Source organism: Mytilus trossulus, chromosome 9, assembly GCF_036588685.1.
Source record: "Mytilus trossulus isolate FHL-02 chromosome 9, PNRI_Mtr1.1.1.hap1, whole genome shotgun sequence".
In the NCBI taxonomy this organism is placed as follows: domain Eukaryota; kingdom Metazoa; phylum Mollusca; class Bivalvia; order Mytilida; family Mytilidae; genus Mytilus; species Mytilus trossulus.
The window spans coordinates 18,897,122-18,923,136 of record NC_086381.1 but is presented as its reverse complement, the minus strand read 5'-3'; the positions used below and the strand labels follow the sequence as shown (position 1 = coordinate 18,923,136).

The following is a 26,015-nucleotide window of genomic DNA, read 5'->3' as shown; positions in this document are numbered from 1 at the left end:
AGCGCTTTCATTGTTCATGTCTCATTTCTACGTCTATCAATACTCATTTATGAATTCATATTCCATGAGTTACATAAGGGACTACAATATTATAAAAAAAATAGTCCTGATAGGGTTACGAGATAAAGAAAGGCCAATGAACATGCAGTTCAGATTTTCAGTGCTTTTTTTTATTTTATCTCAATTGGCAATCTATTTAATTTGATCAATGAAAAGATAAAAGATACATATAAAACCTTTTTTTTTTTTTATTTCAAGTCAAAATTATAAACATACATTTTTACCATATGACTACAGTTACATTTAGTCATATACATATATATTATTTCCCAAAAACTGAAAATATAGTTCTTCATTTGATTATTTTTAACATTCTAGAATCGTTTCATAAAATGTAAAACTGCCATATATTGTGAAACTTTATTTGTATTTTAGATGCTACGGATTATATAAACCGTACGAAAGGCAGACCATTACTTTAAAATAATTCAAAGTCACAGAAGATATTTTCCAAACATGCCCTCTAAATTTTTTACAATATCCGGTTCAGTTGGGACTGTGTCTTTCTTTGCTTGTTTCGAATATTCCAACGACAGGAGTTCAATATCATCTTTTATTTCTCTGTTGGGCCACGGTTTTCTTCTTCGTTTACCTGAAATAAATGAAAAATGGTCATAAAAATAAAATTATTATTAATCAATAAAACAAATCAAAACATTTCTAAACTTCCATTTCTTTTAAACTATATTCTTCTCTAGAAGTTTCAAACATACGTCTTATCTAATTATCGAAATGATTATGTGCCTATACTGTGCATTGTTTTCAATGGATTACAAATGTATCTGAATTCATATTATTCAAAATAGGACATAAAACTTTTTGTTTTTAAATTGGTTCATATCAATCTCTATGGAACCATAATAACGTTCTAATAACCAAATATAACTCAATCCAACATTGGTAAACTGAAGCAAAAAAGAACTGTTGCAAGTTTGCCTTAAAAAAAAATCTCAGCAAAAATCGTTTGCAGGATGATTTGTTTGCCTAAAGAGAACACTTAAATCACATAAAAAATAGAAGAGAAAAAACAAGTCTGCAAATTACAATATAAGTCGAACCAGAATATGCGGTTGTGTATTTTTCTAACTTTCACACTACCGACACCATACACATAAAAGCATATAAAAATTATCATTAATACTCGGCTTATCAAAAAGAGTAGGATAATATCTAGGAGACATATCAAAAACTCTTAAGTCGAAGAAAAACTCACAACGTCAAAGCAAAGGCTAACCAACATAAAACGAAAATAAGTTCAAGAAAAACTACAAAATAAACCGCTAAAGATTGACCAACACGACACATCAACACTGCATTTGGCGAATTCATGCACTCTGAAAGGGGAACCAGTTTCTGTTCCGCATGTTGCACCCGCCATGTAACTCAGGCAAGTGCAAACAGGTGAAAAGTCTCATTCGGTGGAAATAAAATGGGAGTGTTAATACAACAATTATCCATATTTGTGTATATCTGTGACACAGATATTCAATAACGTTTAACCAGCCTGTGTTGGCATTCGTAAACATTTCGATGGAATGATTCGGACTTCACCATTCGAATTAATCTGAAAGAATAGCTAAATCATTCTTTCAGCTTCTGATAAATCTTTTACGATATCATATAAAGAATAAAAGCTATGTTCCCCGTATTAATAATGTAGCCACGACAGAGTCAAAATGTTGGTTTCCTAGTGAAATCGGACATATTAAAAGTTTAAATATTATAATATGACATGGTTAAAAGTATTGTCCTAGCTTTAAAATCGAAATAAAAAAATGTTTTAGCAATGGAATGTTAGTTTTTAAACTAGTATTTAATAATTTTACGCCGTTTAAAATTTTAGTAAAACACAGAATAATTGATGAAAAACCTGAAAATATCATTTAAACCGTTTGATTTCATTTATTCATTCAAGTACAATGTTTTAAATTGTTTTCATAACAATTGCTTCTAAGAACGGCTGTAAACATATCCAATATATGTACATTGTCGGAAATATAACATGTATTGTATGAGCTATAAAACAGAACGACAAACCCGGCTCGCCGAGCCTTTCATCTGTTTCGTGGCGAGTATAAAAAGATTTTATATATTTTTTGACCCAACACTTGAAACCATAGTTGTTAAAATCTATATCATTGTCTCTATTTTGTTTTTTGCTCAATCCTTTTCATATCTTAATGAATAAAATATGTTTAAAATCAAAATCTATTTTGTTTTTAAAAGAAACCGATATAGTTTAAACGCGGACCGAGAAGAGGATTCCAAAATGCAAGCAAAGAGAAAAATCCACCTTACATTCCCCTTACCGTTTGTTCAACATGGAAGCAGGGTAACAGGAGACTATATTTGTACAGGTAGGAATTAAGCAAACATTTATTTTTGTACCTGTTATTTGTATAAAGGTTTGTTGATTGCATAATAAATTTATGTTTTTGATCTCTACGATAAACTAGAAAATTTCAAACGCTACAGATGCTATTCAAACTTGCACTTGCAGAATTTGACAATAATTGTTCACGGATGTAATAATCTGAAAGCTTACAGTAGATTGAAAAATCTAAATAACACAACCGGTGCAAGCTAGAGGACATGCAATGTTCTTTATTATACAAATCTTAGTTTCTGCATATCCAGGAAACAATAAACAAATGTTTATTGTTTGAAAAATTCACGTCAAAATCACACAGAATAAACTAAGGATATGATTTTTAAAACTTCGTTTGATTAGGAAACTGTCGTTTTCTTTAAAAAGAATCTTGTTTCCTATAGAAAAAAAGTAGTTTATCGATTTTAATTTGACTTCAATCCATCTATATATATTTAATAGTGCAACCTGATAGTATTGCAACATATCTAAGTGCAATATTTACAACAAGCCTCCAAATATTTATGATGCACTGACATTAAACACACACACAATAATAACATGTGCGAAAAAACTGTGATCTCTTAATTTATCGTGGATAACCAATAACTGTGGATTTCGTGTTCAAATTCAAATTCACACCAAAATGCATATGTACTATAGAATTCGAAAAATCAAAGAAAGTATATATATTTTTTCTATCGAAAATTGGTATCCACGAATATACATCAATCAATGGAACTTTACCGTTACATATGGGAAGTAGTAAGATGAGTAATTCATCGTCAATTATTATTGATAAGATGAAAGATGTTAGCAAATTAAAGTCATCAAACATTTCACTGTATACGAGCCTAATTCTCAGAACAGTTCTGATCTAGGGGAAAAGGTCACAATAGCTTATGATAGTCTAGAAGTGTCCAAAACCGTTCTTGGTAAGAACTCGTGTTAGAGTAGAACAGCTTTTGTAAGAAACTGTTCCAATGGTGTCAGAAGAACTGCTCTACAAACTGTTTAAAAAATAACAGTTTCTGTATCATTTTAAGAGAGTTTAACCAGATCCATACTGTGCCAATTCTTTGTTTCATTCAATTACATAGTATATTAACAGGTGTGTTAGTATTGATAGCTGAATTTGTTAGTGGTAACTGTATTAGAACTTGTGATTCGGCAGTTAGACTACTATACTACTACTCCCTATATAAAATATCTCTGCCAGGTAATTATGTTTTGGCACAACTTTTTTGAATAAATAAGTTATTTAGTTGAATAAGGATTAAATGTAATTACCTTTACATAAGGTATTTCTCGGTTTGGTATTATGTATACTTTCCCTCTACGGATTTCTAGTTGCAGATGATGCACAGATAATGGACGAATAATTTCAAGTTGTCGTTGAGCCCCTTGTTTGCACTTTGCATACTGGAAACCAACTAGTTTAAGTGGATGATTCGGATAGCAAGCTATAAGAACTTTCTCTAACTGTTCAAAACTCCAGCGTCTATCAATGCTGATCATACCAGTAGATGGGGGACCTATAATATAATCTAAATTGTATAAATATAAGAATGACGAGTTATGCCACAGACTTAAAGAAAATTTGCCGGAAACATATAAAAATAATAACTAAAAGATAAAACCGTTATCAAAACTAACTAAAAACCGTTTACATAAAAAATACCAGTAAAACAAGATATAAGAATAGTTTGGCAAAATCTTACTTTGTTACAATTAATAAAATAAAACATGGCATATGCGACCATATCAATTTTGATTCAAATCTCGAACCTTTCACAAAAACTCTTTATTCCAATATTAATTATGAATTATATATGATATCCGTAAGAAATCCTTGATTAGAAAAATAATATGTTTATAATAACAATGATAATTGTGGTCTTTTGTTTGTCAAACATTGATTGGTAAAGCAAGGTTGAAATACTTGTTGTAAATAAAGACTTACCATAGCCCTTTAAAAGGTCGGTATTGTTGAACTCTTTCAGCGATACCATTGGCTTATTGAGAAGAAATAATGAAGCTTTCCATTTGTTGAAGAAGGTTTTGAATCTTGATTTGTTTTGTTGAGCTGAAATTAAATTTAAAATGTTAAATATTCAATTCTAAATAATAATTTAGTTTTCCATTGAGGAAAAAAAATGGTGCATCTTGTGGCATAAATGTTATTAAATCATAAAATGTACAATGGTATTCAGAAGCTTAATTAAGCAACATGTGTGATCAGTAAGTTATTATATCTGCATAACAATTTTGTTTCTAGTACAATCTTTTATTTTCATCAAATCATCATCACGTTTCAAGTTTACAATAAAAATCCCCTAAACAGTATATCATTGCCGTTCGTCATGGAAAATAATATATTATTGATAAAAAAAACATTCAACTAAGATATTTGTCTCCCTACAATGCCTGTTTTTTTTTTGTCATTTGTATGTGCAAGTACATGGACAATATTTCTCTACCGCAAACTGATTGGCTTTTTGATTTTTACTTATTTAGACGCTGGTAATTAATAGTTTTCAGATGAGAAAATTGTAATTTTCATAACAATAATCTTACTATAAAGGTTTCTTTTTTTTTTTTACAAAAATAGAAAAAAAACAAATTTATTTTGATGAATTTCTTTTTTAAATTTTTAAATAATAAGATATGTTTTTTTTTGTTTATATGATTTTCCTGATCATTTGTCATTAATGAATCTGATTTTGACATTGTAAAAAGGAAAGAGGAATAAACCGGAAAATGTCATTAAATATTTCCCAGAAACAAAAATTGTAAACTGCATGTTTCCGACAAGAACAAACGTTTAACTAATTTTAATCCTTTTATCAAAAATATGGTTTATTATTTATTGCATTTCTTGTTTTCAAGTATATTACCTATTTATGCGGTTCAAAGCAATATAGCTGGATATAAACGCTCACATTCATTTATTACAACGTGGTACTCACTGTAAGTAATGATAATTAAGCACAATTAGTAGTGTCACATTAAAGAAAAGATGGACCTGCTTGTGGTAACGACAAGTTCAACATAAATACTTGTGGTCAACTGAGACACATACATCATAACGGTCAACCAAATCATAAAGTCGCCCATACAACTTACGAAAGAAGTCAAATAATAAAAACACTGAGGAAAATTCAAAAAGGAAATTCCCTAATCAAATGGAAAAATCAAAAGCTCAAACACATTAACCGAATGGATAACAACTGTCGTATTTCTGAATTGATACAGGCAATTTCTTATACAGAAAATGGTAGATTAGACCTTGGTTTTAAAGCTAGCTAAACCTCTCACTTTTATGATAGTCGCATCAAATTCCATTATATTTACAACGATGTGTTTTAAAATTGATGATTAGGGAAAAATTTACTCGATGGCATTTCAAGCAAAAAAGAACACTAAACTTCAAAAATTTCAGTTCAAGTTATTACATAGAATTGTATACATACTCTTTTCTTTATAAATGTGGTTTAACAGAAACAGAATTGAGTACTTTTGCTCTGAAACTAAAGAAAACTCATTGCATATCTTATGGGAATGTAAATACAGCAAATATATTTGATTAGCACTTCAAAATGTATTATTAAAATGTGGATTTAACCTTAAACAATTAGCGGCATAATCTGTTTTTTTTTTATTGGGGAAACGTTTTGACCCATATAATGTTGATTTTAAAATTTCATATTTATAATATCAGGAGAAAAACCGTCTGTGAAATGTAGTATTGCGTACTTGAAATACTGTATAACAATAGAACAACACACGGTAAATTTCTTTTCGCGTACACAAAAAGAATATATCCTACCGTAGTCTAAAATCGTTCATCTTGTCAGTTCGTTAGGTATTTGTGTTTGAACTTAACACACGGGGAAACTCCGCATTGATGTCACTACGGTACTTCCGGTGTAGATAAACAGTGCAAAATACGTTTTTACTGCACTTTTGAATAAAAAAACATTTCTAAAGGTAAGTTTTCTTTGTTGTTCTCAATTATTGCCAAAAAATGCCAATTTTCTAATGCCCGTTTCAATCCCAACTTCCGAATATTTAAAAACATTCTAGAACTTCACAAAATCCCATTTCCGGCCTCCATTGCTTTGAGTACATTCCATTCAGCGTCATCAATCTTGTGGCAGGCAATACAGGTCAAGCAAATCGTATTTTTGGGAATTTGAAAATGACATGCTCCTTACCTCTTTCGCGATTTTTCCGCGAAAAAAGCCCAACCAAAATGAAAGGAAAACTATATGAAAAAACGATGCCCATGCCATAATTTTGAACAGGCATATAGAGTTGGTTAATAAAAAACAATTTACATTTATTTTTCATAGAATTTTCTTTTTATTCATTATAAAAAGATCGATATTCTGACCATCATGACTGTAGGTCAATATTCATACAAAATTCCCTTGATGTCAAAGGGGATGGCAAAAAAAGTTTTCCTGTTGAATAAAACCCAGAACTATTGCAAACTATTTTGAAGCAATATCCCAGAAAGAAATAACGTATTTGCCGTAGACTGAAAAATCCCCTAATAAGGCTAATTGACAGTAGAGCAATTTGATTGGATATAACGAATTGACATCACGTGATTTTGACGCCATTGAAATTTTAATGTAAACAAACAAGGTCAGAAGGTTCCGTATGGAACATCATCGTACATTTAGTTACTGACAAACAATTACGAGTTATCAAGCTTGGAAATGCATGTTTATAAAAAATTAAAGCTAAGTCTACAGAAAAAATAAGAAAAAAATAGCCTTAGTATAACGACTTATCATAACACCTGGATATAGATAAAAAAAAATGGTTGTCATTACAATCTGTCCTAGGGTATTTAAATATTTAAATATAACTAGTACGAAAACTATAGTTATATTTTGTTTTATGTCTAGCAATTTAGAGTTGAAGTAATCCGATAATATATTTAGAACTGTACATGTGTGGAATCCTGCTGTATTTTTTTCTGTCTTTATGTTCAAAATAAACGAGTTACAAACAAAATATGTGCGAATGAGGGACTTCAAATTTAATATCTTGAAGACCTATTGTATTACACTGCCGGAGCCTTTGAGATCACCCCTAGTATATTTGGTGTGGTTCATGATGCTTAGTCTTTAGTTTTCTATGTTGTTTATTGTGTACTATTATTTGTCTGTTTCTCTTTTTCTTTTTCAGCAGTGGCGTTGTCAGTTTATTTTCAATCAAGAATGTGTATGTCCCTCTGGTGTCTTTTACCCATCTTTTACGTAACAAATATGTTGCTAATCAAACATTTCAGCATCCCCATTGATGATATTAGTTCAAGTGACTATTTTGTTTGAATTTGTGAGAGATTTGAAGGGGTAAAAACAACCATCAAATGTTAAATGCAGTTTTATTACAGAACTCTTACTCATCGTCAAACACAAAAATAGTTCAACTTTTTTTTAACCTATACTACATTAAAAACGCAAACAAAAAATAATACAGTGCTTATATATATATATATTGTACTTATTAATACATCCATTATTTTTGGATATTATCACTTAAATCAAAAATAGAAAAACTAACTACACGGAGTTCAAAATAAGATTTGCAGTTCTGCATATACTTTTCTAATAACAAAAGCTCAATCTTTATTCCACAATTATAAACTTATGTTTTATGAACTAAACATGATCTCGAATGTTCCACAAGTTCTGATACTGTCTGAAACCTAGCATGACAAACGCTGCAAACTACTGATTTTTCAATGCAGCAATTAGCATGTTTCTTCAAATCTTTGTTATGTCTAAACCGAGCATGGCAAGCTGTACATTCAAATGGTCTCTCGTCAGAATGGTATCTCTTATGAACCATAAGATTGTACTTGGTAAATAATGTTTTGCCACAAATATCGCACGTGTACAAGGTAGAGTTCCCATGAGCCATTTTGATATGGTTATGTAAACCACCAGTGGATTGATACTTTTTGCCACATTCAATACACTGTATATCTCCGGACCATCTATGTTTGCATCTCAAATGTCGACTTAAACTCGGCATATTTTTGGCACTGTAGAAACATACAGGACAAATAATTGGTGCATCACTTCCACTTTGTAAACTAGAACTGATCAACTTCCCAACATCTATAAATGAAAAGAATAAGCTAATGAGATCCACTATAATTGTTGAAAATGTATGTGTTTTCGGCGTTTGTTTATAAATGCCGAGCGTCTGTTGATGTAGAAACTTTAAATATGAGCAATCAAAATGTAACAGAAATCAAAACATACAGTAACCCTTTTTAGTATTCTAAAGATAAAGCATGGCTAAATAAAATAAAAACAGGATTGTTTTCTACTTTTATTTATAGTGAGAAACTTTTATAAAATGAAAACCCTTTTCCCAAAACTAAATGCAACATATACAATCTTGAGACATTTTTAGACAGCATTGATATAAACAGCAAATGAATTCTTGATCGGGGAATGTTATATACATAGTTATGTCGTTTTACATACATGTGGTTTGCAAATGTTTCGTTCAAAATTAAAATGTACTTTGAAGTAAGCAAATACTTCAATTCTAGAACTAGTGAAAAAGAAGTAAGAACCGTTGCTCTAGTCGTTATTTCTGTAAAAAATAAGGAGATGTTGTATCTTTGCCAATGCCAATGAGAGAACTATCCGCCAAAGGAGTAGGTCCGATATGAACCAAATTTCAGGTTCATCTGACAAAAGATTTTGACCACTTTTCAAACACTTAAGTGTCTATTTCATTTGAATCAATTAGTTTATGGGAAAGATTTGAACTGATTTAGTCATTAAAAACGATCCGATTCCAGCTCAAATATGAAAAATCAACCAAATATGCCGAAAATATCACTTTTCGGATGGTTTTTGTCAAAAATGAAGGTGTTAATCTTCAACCTTTATATATGTTATGTATTATCATAAAATACAACTTCCATTTCAATATTAAGGATGAACACGAATGCGACCTCTTTCGTTTTACACGAAAACCGTCTAAAATTTAACTAAAATGCTAGAATTGTGAAGTAATTTAGCATGACTTTAAGGTGCCAGTACCCGATATATGTTCACTGTATAGTAAAAAAAAAAGCTCATATTTATTTAGCAGAAGCACTATACTGTTCAATAAATAACTAAAAGTTTACATTTTATCAATTTTATAAAACTGCTATATTTTGAGGCAAAAAGGGCCCTTACTGGACCTACTCCTTTCAAATGAAGTGGATATATCAACTCAGCAATTATGTTTTAAAAAAAATAACGAAAAAGAAATCTACCATTAACATATTTTTTTTCTATACAAGTTACTTAAAGTAGGTAAAATTTTAATATTAAATTTAATGGATTTTTTTTTTTTTCAATTTACTTGCTTCAACTGTTATTTTCTAATGATAATGAACAAAACTGGGAATCATATCAAACTATCGTATTGGTCCTCTGTTCATTATTGATGAAATGAGTATTATATATCGCGGGGGAAAAAAACAACGGAATATGGGTAACGAGGATAACGAGTAAACATTAATTTACAAAATATAATGAAGGTGCTTGATGATGTAGTAAGGAACTCCGGTCGTCAATGACAAAACATCACAATAAAAGCATCTAGATGCCCATATCATACCAACATGTAACCAGTTGTACATGTATATATCAATACAGAATGTCCTCTGTAGTGCATTACTACATTTGTACAAAACACTGACTATTCAACAAACTATTTTTAACATATTTACAATTGCGCTGAATTCAAATATAAAGTTTAAATAAACAAGTGAAAAAAACAGGCAAACAATCAAAACCAGCAATAATCCTATGCAAACAGGTTGCATTAAAGTTCTATGTTTATTCTTTGAACACAACTGTGCAAATATGATGGTCTAGGTCCTTCTTGTGTTTATATGATCTATCACATACAGTGCAGAGAAAAGGTTTATCATCCGAATGTACTCGTTTGTGAATCCGTAATTTGTTTGCAGTACTATGTTTCTTCCCACAGACGTTGCACGTAAAAAACTTGTCTTCTGGTGTTGGGTGGTACATCAATCTGTGTTCTTGTGCTCCCCCTGCTGATTTGAAGGCTTTACAGCATTCAAGGCAAACGGACACGTATTCTCTCTTATGTAACGACATGTGATGTCGTTGCCATTGTTGTCTTGTTTTGAATGATTTTACACAAATTTTACATGCAAATGTATGAGCTTGTAATTTGGTAACGTTCAATTGCATTGTAGACTTTTCACGGTGTTTCTTTTGTGTACCTAAAATATAAAAAAAATTACAACATATAGTTTAAAATAAGCGATTAGCTGATTGAGTATTGTTGTTTATCGTCACCTTCAGGACTCTTGACATTATTGTGGTGGCCATTTATTGTCGTTTTTTTTTATGAGAAAGAAGAAGTACCTGGTTAAGACCACTAATTTAATGCCGAAAAACTCTCAATCGTCGCCAATTGAGGTTGGAGTCGAACGTCACTGCCACATCCGGAGTTCGACTACTTGGATATTTCGTCTTCTATCTTGCATTTAACAATGTTGTTACATACCACAAAATTATTTTACGTCACATCCGATTAGTGATGTTATTTTTTGTATATGCAATGAAATGTTATGTAAAATTTTGTTTATAGTGCTGGACAGGATAAAAACTTTACTCATGCTAAGTATTTCTTAATTTGAAACAAAGATACATTCTGCAACATGTTTTGAAAAGTGCAAATTTAACAACGATTAATACGGAAAATATGGTAGTATAAAATCTTAAGAAAACCAAAGGTACAAATTTTAATGCACCCGAAGTGCATTTAATCATATAATTCTCTCGAGTTACGACAAAAGCCTAAATGTTTGAAAATTGTTGAAAAACAGTAAATGGTTATCATTGCTTTGTTTTCACCATATCTCTTTAACCTATATTGTTTGGTTACAGAATTTCATTATTCCCATGTACAGACGCTAATGTTTCAATTATGTTTACTTTTTTAATATTCTGCTTAAATTTCAAACTCTTCATCATTGCTGTAATAATGAAAACATAAGAACACTTGCTCCTATTTGACTACATTTTATGATAAGGATACCCAATCGTAACCGAAAATACAAAAAGTCTTACTTGTCTTAATATCATTCTTATCATTGTTATTCTGTACCTTTGGAAACAGTTTAGAGCATTTATCTGTAAAAAACAACAACAGCATGAATGATACATTACTATATTCTCAACTAAAATCATGTAAGTATGAATAATTATTTAATCTACTATCAACGGCAACTTATGTTCAATTAATATGTCAAGAACTTTTAAGCTTTAAAAAAGTTTTTAATTCAACCATTATTCAAATCAGATTTGTGTTGTTACATGCCACATGTTTTCTTCAAAACCCATTTGATTCTTACCTCAAACCGCGGAAAGAAATGTTCGAATTCTAAAGTCAAATTCTAAATGGTCCCAGTATACAAATTCTTGGTAAAATTACGCTTCCATCAACACCCAATTTCCTGAACAACCTTGGGAACATTGAGTTAATGAATTTAATATTCATAAAGATAGTTTGACCTATTGATATCATGTTTGTTGATATTGTAAACCATTAACATATGTTGACTTGTAAACAGCATCTATTCATATATCTAACATCCATAACATCATGATTAACGGACATCGGTATATAAATAAAGGCAACAGTAGTATACCGCTGTTCAAAACTCATAAATCCATGGACAAAAAACAAAATCGGGGTAACAAACTAAAACCGAGGGAAACGCATTAAATATAAGAGGAGAACAACGACACAACACTGAAATGTAACACACAGAAACGGACCAAGCATCAGACAAAATCCCACGAGAATAACAAATATAACATCAAAACCAAATACATGACTACATACAGGAAGTTACCCTAAAGTTGAAACACAGCATTTGTTAATATTAAAAGAACTATTAAATTATGAAATTTTTATTACATGTAAACAAATATATTAATACACAAATATATAATTTTGTATGATAATACTTTTTTTACAATAAGTTTCTTTCAAAATATTAATAAATCATCGTTTAACCACATAATAAGTACACAAAAAGTGTACATGGTTTAACTTTTCTTCAGTTTTTATAAGCAAACCGTATTGTAATACATATGTACAAAGTGGAATAACTCAACAATATAAATGAAGATTTCAACGTTGACGCAGAAAATTGCAAAAACTGTATTGAACATTAAAAACTGTATACCAATATCCCCAAAAATAAAGCAAAACTGTTTAACTGCACGCAGAAAAAAATAAAGAAGATATTTACATATATATATATATATATATTATTTGAACTAGTCCACTTTCGAGATGATTTCAATGAATGCACTGAAAAATATTGATTAAAAATTGTAATTCATCTTTTGAGATTGTTTAAATACCTAAGGATTGTGATTAACCCTCTAAATGTTGCATAAAAAGTGCTTTGTTCTTCGGATTCTGATAATGCTTCCTTTTTAAGTGAAAGTGCAACATCTTAAAAGAAATCAGTGTGAAAAGTTTCTCATACCAATTATGAGTAATAAAGGAAGTGTTCATAGAGCCATTACTAAGAATATGAACATAGTTTTACACATATCTAAAAAATGAGAAATGAATATTGTGCTCTTGAAAAATTCAAACTAATGCTTCAGTCGATTGGTTGGTTGAATTTTAACGCCACTTTAAACACGGTTGTGCTACATTGTGGTCAGGTTTTTTTTGTGGAGAAAGCCAGAATACTTTAATCGATTGAAGAGGGATTTTTAAAGATTTTGTATTATTCTCGACTCCCCAGTTATAACATTTTTACCAAACTCAACAAAATTTTAAATATATTCGTATCATCCAAATTAAAAGATATGATGTAAATATCTTTCAAAACGACTATGTTGTCTTATACTTAGATGGACGTAATGTACATGTACATGATAAAGTATAAAATGACTAATAAAAAACTCTCAGAAAATAAAAACAAAGGTAAGGTTTAAGGTATACAAAACATTGAAACACACTCATATGCACTGGAACTAGCAAACGATGTTACACTTTCAGTTTCATGATAATTCACACAAGATTTTTTTTTATATCCTGTAATATTTTTTTTACATCCTGTAATATTTTTTTTTACATCCTATAATATTTTTTATTACTTTTATTCATATTTATGTTTGAGCGCTTGATGTTTTCGCAAATCATGTTTATATTTATATGAGGTTTCACAATATTCACACTTAAATGGTCTTTCAAAAGAGTGTACACTCTGATGGATAGCAAGTTTGCTTTCATTTAAAAATCGCTTTCCACACGTTTTACAAATAAATTTGTTTCTCTCAGATGAATGAAATAACGAATTATGATTTGTTAATCCACTATGAGATCGGAATATTTTACAGCAAGCTTCACACACTCCAACCACTTCTAATTTGTGAAATGTAAGATGGTGTATCTTCCATGCTTCCTTGCTGCTAAAGTTGTCCATTTTGCAAAGCTTACAGTTCAAACCCTCAATTTGCAAATCTTTTCCTGAAATAAAAAATAAAAAATACGTTACAAATGTATCACCATAAATCATTTGAAAAACATCTCGTACATTCAAAAATTTACTATCAAAAGCGTACAATATGAACTTATTATGTCACAGTTTTAATCTGTGTCCTCTTTGGAGTTCGCGTCCATTTTACATCGTTTTCGATGCAAATTATAATTCATTTGAAGGATTGCTGTTTGCTCCTGGAACAACGTTCAGTACCAATTATGTAGCGTAAATTCATGGACGATAACAAATTCTAAATTATTACAATAGTAAAGTTTTGATCGATAGAGTGCTCGGAATGAACTTTATATTCAAACTTCCAAGTGAACTGATGTTGTTAGGTTTCTTTGAATTGCAGACAGCGGGACACTCCCTACACAAGGACTTGGACTTAACGTTATCAATCGACTGCAAAATCCATTCCACATAGTCAGTGCAATTTAGATTACTAGCGGAACAGGAGGAGAGCAGATAGTCGCAAGCAACGCTTTATTTCTATACCCCAGTAAACAATGGCTGAGAATTATAAAGCTAAACAATTTTAAAAGCGTGAACATATAATTGCAGTGTACAATGACATATATTGTCAGATACTCAATTAATTTCACTCGACCAATCAGGACACAGTCTCTTTGTAAGATTTAATCAAGTGTCACTGTTTTCACTTCCAGGTTGTCTGGATAGACTTATGATTAATTGCCAGACATGGGTATTAAACCTTTATAGGTTCTTCGGGGTTATGTAAACAATGTCATAGTGATTCTTAATAGTCCAAGTTATAGGTAAGACAGAAGAAAAAATCTATAAAAGTCTTTATATGGTGAATAATCGCCAGTCATACGAAGAACTCATTGCTGTATCAACCATGTCAGTTTAACACCTCTGTTTTAGACAGAAATAACTTATACGTAAAGTTCGTATACATCAAAATCAAAGTTCAAATTTCATGCAATTCAATATAAAAAAGAAGTTGTGGTATGATTGCCAATGAGACAACTATCCACTAAAGACCAAAATGACACAAACATTAACAACTATAGGTCACCGTACGGCCTTCAAACATTATTAGTTACACAGTGTGCAATTGTCCTAATACTAGAATTTATCGGGTCAATAAAATTCATACCGGGTGACCGTTCATGTTATTATTCGTATGTCTCTGTTTTTTGTTTTTTGTTTGTTTTTTTTTGGGGTGGGGGGGGGGGGGGGGTAAAGGATATCATTAAGACTGATATTTTAAACTGTTATGAGCCTTTCAGTTAAAAAACAAATTCAGTTTTATTTAATGTCTTCCTCCTGCAGACAATATCGATCCATTTCAATTTCGATAGTTAATACAATGTTTTACTACAGATGCCTGTCACTTATTACTGAAACAGTCGGAACCATGAGATACCTCCATGTATTCGTATAAGCACAGCACAATAGCGTGGTAAAATTTATCATAAAAGCCGGCTGTTTAGTTAACCAGTAGACTGACATTTTCATTACAAATTTAATAAAAACAACATTCATTCGATTCGAACAAAAATTATATAAATTTTTTTACAAAAATACATAGTTGTGCAAAAATTAGCATTGTACAGAACATTTATATTGTTATGAATGCTTGCCAAGTTAACGTACAAAGGACCAAGATGTAAAAAATAAGAGATCACTGTACGGTATAAACAATAACCAATCGCTTACCATTGGTAAGCTACAACAGGTCCAAGGATAACTGAATGTGAATCAATTCAAACCAGAAAACCAACAACGAGATCAAACCTACAACAATATACGAAAAAATAATTATGAAAGATAGCACCGTATTGATTATGATGTCATGACTTTAGACCAGATAATGTGGAAGAAACTCTCCTTTAATCTTGCTCAAGGGTAAAACAGCTCAATATAGGAACTGTCAAAATCGTAAAAAGATTGATTTAACAAAATAAACCCGACAACAATTAACAAAAGAAAAAAACATAATGCAGATCTGTGAGTCAAAGCAGTTACTGAAAGGTAGCTCAAAGCCTTTTTTTTAACTAATGTTGTAAATCATGAATAAACCTTGTTTTCCCCGGACTAAAAGTCATTTCATTTCGCGTATAATACCAACTTAAGTGTTTTTGAACGGATAAGCAATAATTTCTTATGAATAAAACAACACACACATTACGGAATTATTTGTGATCATCTATAATTGTTTATTTATTGAAATATAACATATAATATATTCACAAGACTAAGTTCTAGCTATCATTACAATACAATTTTCGAACGATACTTTGAACTATAATATATACAATATGAATTTGCTACTTGTTATTTTAATCAAAACTGAATGTTTAAAAAATATTTTCTCACTTTTATATATTTACAAAATTAAATGCATTTATACAAACTTTCATTTAAAGAAAATAAACAATATTTATTGATATATAAAACAAATATCTTATTTTTAAAGTCCACAACTGTAAATGAAGCATCCTTATTGTCAAACAAGACACATTTGACTGTGAACACACTTAATTTACATTGTGTTTCGTTTGTTCGTGTTTTTGTAAAACGTGTTTATGTTTATATGAAGACGAACATTTGCTACACTTAAAGGGTCTATCTAAAGAATGCATTCGTTTGTGTATTCCAAGTTTGTATTCCGAGATGAAGAATTTGCCACATTCTAGGCACTGGTATTTCTCGTCTGCAGGAGAGTGATATATCTTCTTATGGCAGAGCAATCCCTTCTTAGTTTTAAAGGTCCTGCGACATTCGTCACATATAGCCGTGACGTCATCTCTGTGTACAGTCAATTGATGTGTCTTCCATTCTTCATGCGTATCAAATCGTGAAGTGACACAAAAGCGACAATTTAAAGTCTGCGTCTGTGTTTGTCTATTTCCTGTAAAGATAATATAAGAAAATATATAGACTCTAACATCGGAATGGAAATCAGACAACTTAACAACATTAAAACATAATACTTAGTATTGTCATGAAAAGTCACATCTTCGCACGTTCAAATTAACATCCATGGCCCGCCTTGGCAGTCAAAATATATATCAAATGTGCCATAATATGCCACTTTTAAATATTTTTTGTAAATTAAGGGGGCCGCATCCATGTTCACCCTCAATCTTTATATGTTATGTATTATCATCAAATACAACTTACATTCAAATATAAAGAATGAACACGAATGCGGCCACTTCCATTTAAGACGAAAACCGTCCCAAATTTAACGCAAATGCTAAAATTGTGAAGATTTTGGTAATTTAATAGGTCTTAATGATGCTTGTACCCGATATATGTGCATTGTATTGTCAAAAACAGCACATGTTAATGTAGCAGAAGTATTCTACTTTCAAAAAAAAAAGCTAAAAGTTTACATCATAACAATTTTGTAAAAATGATAACTTTTGGAGCCCACAAGGTCTTACTGAACCTACTCCTTTGTCAAAATACTTAATTGTCTATTTTTTATATAGACTTGTTTATAAAAAAAAAAAAAACTTATCAGTTTAAGTATAAGCAGGTGCTGTGTTATAAAAATGAGACAACCATCCTCAGATACTTTTTAAAAATTTATAAAAAAAAATGCATTTCACCCTTATATATTTACCTTCTACATGACCAAACCCATACCGTATAAAAAGATTCCGGTTTGACATGTTTGTGAGTGCATAACTCATCCTCAATCTTGGACAGAGGCGTAACACGATCATTTGTATTGAAAAAATTATCCTTTTTAAACATTTTTTAAAACATTCCCCCTCTCCATTTTGAATCAATACTAAGTTTTCAACAAATACATATTAGTGCATATTTCTAAAGCAACAAGGTTTAACGACTTATTTCGATGTGTAATTATTCTTATAGAAGTGATCTATGACCATGTTCACAGTTCACTCATGATACGTTTAAATTTTAAAGTTAAAGCCTTATCGTGCATATGAAATAATATATAGAGTGCACATGTGTATTTTAGTATGTATAGTGAATTCACTGCCAATCACAGCGCCTGCACATAACAATCAGATTAGCAATGAGAGAAAACAATTATATCAATTTGGTTTGTTAACAGACTATCGAAGGTTATTTAGAATTTAAGCACACAATCGCATTCAGTGGTAGCAACGAAAACATTGATATACTAATAGAATATGTAGTTACTTTCCCTGTTATTTTATCCACACCGGTCTGATATATACTCGGCGACGTTAGAAAAGGAGACAAACACAAAAACTACACCATAAAATAAACAAAAGGCAATAAAAGAATCCTTGTTTCATAAAAACTGCAACAAACACTTTTTCTATGTACGAGTTTTCATGGAAAAACACTATATGTTTGTTTTTTATCAAATGAGCAAACACTGACATACTGCTATTTCTAACAAGCAAAATTTTTTTTTTCTAATCTCACGCCAGAAAAAAACAACCTTTACAAACGTTTATACATGTTTATTTAATGGAAACATACAATTTGTACTTATATCATGAATATAAAAGTCATTTGAACAAATAGAAACACTCGGTAAAGTTTAGTAGACATTGAAATATTTTATGTTTGCCTGAAAGTATTGCACTTGAAACGTCCTTATCCTTTTTCCTTTTTCTTTTTGTGTTTTCAGACATGTTCTTACATGAATTATTTGGTATAGTCTTTATCTAACACTGAATAATCAAGATCCTTTTGCAAATTCTTACAATGAGTGAAAGTAATGAACACTTCATTGTTAGTGTCATATCATAAAACTTGCTTAACATATTTTTGTAAAGAGAAGTCCTATATTCCTCAAAAACAGTCCTTAGTATCAAAATTCGGATTTATCTCCAAGCGAAAGTAGAAAAAAAAACAAAAGCCAAAATGTTCCTTATTGTTATCATACATATCTATATATACATGTTAAATTATAATGTACAACAACAAACGACATATGCATAGAAAAATTGTTTAAATATAAAAACAATATCATTTTACAAAATGTTTTGAGTGTTCATGTTTCTGTAAGTCCTGTTTATACTTGTATGAACTTTGACACTTGGAACACTTGTAAGGTTTGACGTCCGAATGAGATATGTGATGAATTCCTAGTTTATACTCTGATATGAACGACTTCCCACACACTTTACACTGGTACTTGTCTTGTTCTGATGAGTGGTATATCTGGTTGTGATACTGAAGCCCGGTAGCTGATTTAAACATTTTGATACATTTGATACAGAATTTGATATCCTTGTGGTTGGTAATAAGATGATCTTTCCACGACTCTTTATCTCGAAACCATGCTACCTTACAAATACGACAGTTTAGTCTGATGACATCGAGGGGATTTACCATCTCATTTCCTGAAAGTAAACAAAACGCACATTTATTATATATATATATATGTTTAAAAATGTCTTGCAAAACATATAGAACGAATAGAAAATTCCAACCAAAATCGACTTAAAATAGTTTAAACATTGCCATTTTGGTTTGCATGTATGGCACTCAAGCTTTTACTCATCGCTTATGTAAAATGTACAACGTTATTATGCTTGTACATAAGCATTTCTTACTTGTCAAGATGAGGGAATTATTACAATTTTACAAACGTTATATTTGTACAAGACAGACTAAGTGTTTATTAAATTATTATTGTAAAAGTACAACAATTGGAGGTTTTAGTATTTTCAAATTATTCACTATCAGAAATCTAAGGAGATAGAATCATCAAGAAATAAAGTATAATCCACCAATGTATCATCTTTATATGGAAAAATGCGACCACCAGTTATTCTACTAAAAAGCGGTCAAGTGCGTCCCTGTGTGGAGTAGCAATTTGGGGATTCCCTCGTTCTGTGGAGGGGAAATAATGTTGTTATACGAAACCCTCACTGTAGAACACAATTGGTGACGTGTTTTAGAGTGCCACATTTCAAGCAGAGGAGAAAAAGACCCACAAAAATATAGGTCTACGTAGATACTACAAATCCGAGTCATAGCGATCCCTTCTTATCTAACTTTTTTGGCTATATCAATAATACTCAAAGCATAGGGTTGTTAACAGTGGCCATGTTTCTGTCTGTTTTTCTTTTTTCATTTTTTCCCCCACTTTTTATTGAAATCTGTACATTTGTTAGTAAGGAAATATGTTTGTTTATCTTTCAATTGAATTGTGGGCTCTGTTCTTGATATACCGTATAGCGGATTATTTTCGCGGATAGAAAAAAAATCGCCAAAATAAATTCAACCAATTGAACTAGGCCCATACAAAGGTGTTGATAAAAGTTTTAGATCCGCCAAAATATTTCGTATACCTTATTCAATGAAAATCGCTAAATTTTACACCCGCGAAAATAACCCCCTATACGATATTCTTCCTAATTTACTCTTTACATTGACAGCAAATCAAAACCATGTACATGAAGTGAGATAATAAATATGAAACGCTCTTTTAGAAATGAGCATCGCTACTGCAAAGAACTCAATATCGCCATTCACGACATTACTTTTCAAAAGACAGTGGACCATCATCGAACAAATATAGAAACCCGAAAGAACAAGATGACCAGAATTAATAAACACAAATCAAACTAAAAACCATACAAATAAAAAGATGTGGCGTTTTTGCCAATCATTTCTTCACCAGAGACCAAATGCCGCATGTCAATCAATATATTTATTAAACCAGGAATTATTTGAATTTCCGGTAGCATTGACCAGGAATATATCAAAAAGAATATATCACGCAGCAGTATTGAAGTTCGAAGTTCCACTTTAATACAGCTTCGAAATAGTCAAACGAAGACTTGCTTCTTTATTACGAGAACAATTATGCTCAATATCGTGTCTATTATTTGACTTGGATTAGGATATATGTGTTGAAGCAGCTACATGAATTGTATGCATTTAAAAAAAATATCGTATATAAAATCGATCTCTTCAATACTCATGCTGGTTCCTGCAGATAACGGAAAATTCATAAACAGAGTGAGACGAACAATATAGACGATTATTTTATTGAATATTGAATTTTAAATTTACAAAAGTCAAAAATCACCAAAAACAAAAAAATAGTGAAAATAACAACTATCGAGGTAAATATAGAATAAAAAAAACAAAATAATAAACATTTTATAATCGTTTTTACAGCTTATTTTTTCGACATTTTTACCTTCCTAGGTTGCAAATTATGTACAGATTTATTTTATACTGTTATATAATGAACTAACAATAACTTAAAATTGAATCAGCGTTATTACACTAATGCTTAAAAGGAATTAAAACTACCAATGTTTCTTTTTGTTCTATCCTTTATAGTAACCAACTACAAAATGATTTTTAAGGGAACACTTATTCATTAGAAATTCAAATTTCTGACTAATACAACTAAAACATGTAATATACAGAAAGCTCTTTCTCAATGCAGTTTCTTTGGGATGAGGAACATTTCTTATACGTAAACATTACCAAATTATAACTTAATTCATCTGTCCAAATGTTTCTCTATCCGAATGTTTTACAAGGTTATGATTATGTAAATCCTTCTTGTATTTGTAACACTTGTTACATACAATGCATTTAAATGGCTTGTCATTGGAATGTGATATTTCATGTACTCTTAGTTTATATTCAGATATGAACAGTTTCCTGCAAATTGTACATTTGAATTTTTCTTTTTCGGATGCATGGTATATTTTCTTGTGGTCTGAGAATCCAGTATGAGATTTGAATATCTTGCAGCACTCCTGACAGATTGCATGGACGTCTGCTTTGTGACATGTCAGCATATGTGTCGTCCACGCATGCTTATCCGGAAACCAAGGCTGGTGGCATAACTTACAACTGAATAACCTCTGGCCAATGGCATTCATCATTGACTCGTCTAAAAAATAAAATAAACTTGTAAGTAACTTTTCAATCGAATCATTATGGGTTTTTTTTCTATTATAATCGATTTTTGATACAAAAACACATATTTGGAAAGGTCTTACTGAGGTATACAAGAGCAGACGAGATTATCGTGATAAATAATAAACGTATCATAAGATGTTCCGTCTAGACACAAAGCAAGCGGAGTTTAGTCCGTGGCAAAATTTAACTATTAAACACATTAGCTGGCATCATTTACTCCTCAAATACTATTATTTTATCACATAGATTTTATGCGAAAGCACATATTGAAAGATATTACTTAGGTTTATAATTGCAGACAAGAACATCAGGATTACTAATAAAGGCATCGCAAGATTGAGCTAATTCCTAGATAAAATTTAACTATAACATCAAACAGCTGACATCATATATACGCGCATACCGATGCCTGATTTTTAACGAACAAAGTTTAACGATTATAAATATTTTCTTTCTCATGTGAATAATATATGCGATTTACAGTAAACGCTCAATAAGACTGCAACAAATTAAAAACGGAATACTAATATTACAAATTCTGTCTAACAATGTCTGACTAGACATACAACTGTATTTACCGACATTAAACTAACCAAAACATCGATGACATACTTTAAATGGTTAAGCTTTAAAAAAAACTTGAATTATATTGACATTGATGAAATACATGAATATATTTTCCTTTTTAACAATGTTTTTTTTTTAAATCTCAGACATTTTTGCATGAATCTGAATACGATTTTGACTAACATTAAAGCTATTATGCTCTAAAACGAGTTTTGCAATAAACTGTGGTTGATTTGTGTATATAAATGTAAATATATTACCATACAACATGTAGCTGTTATTAAAATAGTCAATGGTTGATGGCAAACCTCATAACAAAATATTATTGTTTAAGAAGATATCAGCAAAATTGCATCACTGGCGGACTTTTCTCCAGAACTTGTGCCAATACGTACTAGACTGCCTACTATTCATTTCAAGAGTAATTATATATTGTAACAGATGGCATTATTTTTCCATCAATTTGGTGAAAAAATAATCTTAGCTTTTGTGATCTTTCATAGTTACACAGAACTCAAAGGAAATTCCAAAGAGAGATAAGTCCATAAAACCCGATCAAAACGCTCGACTACATCAACCAACGGAATAAAATGGAAAACATCTTTCATAGTCCTAACTTGGCACCTGCATTTTCCGAACAAAATTGATTTTAAAATAAAATATAACACCGATAACATAAGGTCGGGAAGGGGGTGCACTATATCTGACCTTAAAGGGGGAGCTCCCGTCTAATCATATTATCATCCAAATTTTTTCCACTACAATTTTACAATTGTTTATGTTTTTATCGAATGAGACTTCTTTTTTTATGTTTTCGTTGTTAAGAGTAACGCGGCAAATGCCTCTTGCAAACCTGTAGTATATCCTTTTGATTGAACTAAATTTTCTCACGTATAATTTTTCATATAGGAATCGGATTTTTTTCTTTTCACCATTATTCTTTTACGTGGTATTTTGTGGACTTTTAATCGATGGAAGCCTTTATCTTTTGCTAATTTGTATTTTTGCAATTTTTATGTTTGCCCTTAATGTCTAGTTTTGCCTTCTTGACAAAACGTTTACAACTTTTAGTCGATGATTAATATTAAATATCCATTTTGACTAAACAAAATAATTGCATAAGAACTATGTGTATGTATGGTCAATTCAATGCAACAGGAAAGCATGATTCGAATTAATTACAATCACAAACTTTATCTCATCTACCAAACATAGATATTAATCAAAACAATTAAATGATATTATGATACAAATAAAAGCAAATTTTACTAATAATTATAATAATTTAACATCAGCAAACCGAGCGGCTGGTGATACAAAAAAATGCAGGTTACAGATTAAAAATAAAAATTATTACAAAAACACAGTCGTTTCGTCTGGTACGACACATTTGAGTTCATGTTTAGTTAAATCCTTTTTATATTTATATCCTTTATGACATTTTCTACACTGGAACGGTTTTTCGTTGGAATGTGCTCTTTCATGGAACTCCAATTTGTATTGGGAAATAAAAGATTTAAAGCACACTTGACAAGTGTATAACTGTTTGGAATGGGAGGAACTGTGGTGAAGCGAATTGTGATCATTGTATCCTGTGAAAGATTTAAACGTTTTGCAGCACGGTTCACACATCGCACAAAACTCTGTCTTGTGGTAGATGATTTGATGAATTTTCCACGCATTTCTATCAGGAAACCCCATCTGGTGGCAAATTTTGCAACTGATACTGTACATGCTCATCTTCATCTCCTCAACCGAGGCAAAGCCTGGGGAAATAAATGAATAATATTATGAGAAAATTTAGATATACAGACAATTTTTATAATAAATGTATCAATAGACACACTACATTGTATTCAAATCTCTCTTAACTATTTTAAATAACAAAAAAGTTATTCTAATAAAATCTTAATTTTGAAATTTAATAAAAATCATGACTCGATAAATATGAACTTAATTCACGTGAAAATTTCAAATGAGAACGTGATCAGATTCATGCAAAATTTACGTCATCAAAATGTATCTGTGTAAACACCTTTATCTTTAATAAATTATTTCAGATCATCCACAATTTTCCATTATCTCACTTCACAAATAAATACCATAATTTCATTTTTTCTAAAAAAAAAATAAAAAATCCAAATTTTGATGTATTTATTTCCGTTAAAAAACATGCACTTCAGACCAGAAACATATTATCATCAGTCTTTCTACTTTATGATAATTTCTTAGTATATTCGCTGTGGCTTTCGCAAACTACATTTTCGTTACTGATTTTGTTTTAATTCTCCGTTTGAAGAACTAAGGAACAAGATTACGTTTAAGCAATTGAAAGACAAACATTCACAACAATCATGTCCTTAGTCATCAATATTGACTTGTCGTAATTAATGAAACCATTAAATTAGGTCAGAAAATCTAATTTTTTTTCAAATAAAAAGATGTGGTATAATTTCCAATTAGACAATATTCATCAGGAGATCAAATGACAGCTATTGGTCACCATACGGGCTTCAAAAATGAGTAAAATCCATACCTTATAGTCATCCATAAAAGCCCTCAAAATGACCAATTTAAAAAAAAAAGACAATACTAACGCCCACATTATTTCCATAAACACTGCCTAAAAGCTGAGCAACACGAACGCCAACAAAAACTGGGGTGATCTCAGGTGCTCCGGAATGGTAGTTAGGTAGTCACGTTAAGGGATTAGGCATCACAAGATTTTTCAGTACAAAGAATACACAAAACTTGGCGCTATTCAAACATTTGATGAGATGACTTCAATTTTATTGTTTCAACACTTAAAGTTTAATATATAAATTTCGAATTTCATGCTTGCATATGAGGTATATATCTTCTAACTGACAAGACATTTACGAACTTGCGTTTACATCATGATTTCCTTAAAAGAGAGTTGGAGCTTACAGAAAGACTGTTCAATCAAGGACTTCAAATGGAAAGTTTTAAACTGGTGAGTTGATATCGTCCTATTTGTCAAACAAACATCATTTTCTAAGTGCAAATTGTCAGGGTATAAGACAGTTTTCTGTAACTGTTGTAAACTTTATTTTTAAGTCGTTGGAGTATACTATATGAATAGATGCGTTCAACACAGTCAGCAATCTTTAAACTTCCGGTGTTAGACAAATAAACTCATCATACATACCAGGAATAAAATTTAATATTTACGCCAGACGCGCGTTTCGTTTACAAAAGGCGCTCGAAAAAAAAAATGTTATGAAAGGCCAAATAAAGTACGAAGTTAAAGAGCATTGAGGACCAAAACTTCCTCAAGTAGAACATGCAGTTTAAGTATAATACATGATTTTCTCGTTCTTGTTTAGAAGCACTTATTTGGAGTCAGCTATGAATATAAATTAAAAAAAATAGGCGAGAAGAGGGACATTTTTTTTTTTCCAAATGGACGTCCTCCAAACTGTTTAAAAACACAAAAACTTGAATATTCATCTGTTGAAATACGAGGTCTCTAGTTGTATAAAGTCTACACAACAATAAAATAGTAAAGAAGGAATCATTTCAAAGTCATTTGTGTGT

The 26,015-nt window shown here is 30.7% G+C and overlaps 1 protein-coding gene across 2 annotated transcripts in view; it reads right to left on the bottom strand.

Annotated features, from left to right (window-relative positions):
- Positions 1-398: 398 nt before the first annotated feature.
- Positions 399-26,015, bottom strand: part of LOC134685251 (zinc finger and BTB domain-containing protein 17-like) — a 140,838-nt gene continuing 115,221 nt past the window's right edge. The window contains exon 5 of one of the 2 annotated variants that reach the window (XM_063544833.1): positions 399-652. In XM_063544833.1, coding sequence (XP_063400903.1) covers positions 495-652 — 158 coding nt within the window. In that variant the 3' untranslated portion in view covers positions 399-494. Of the gene's footprint in view, positions 653-8,077; positions 8,569-26,015 lie in introns of those variants that run through there. The other variant, XM_063544780.1, reaches the window with a different exon arrangement.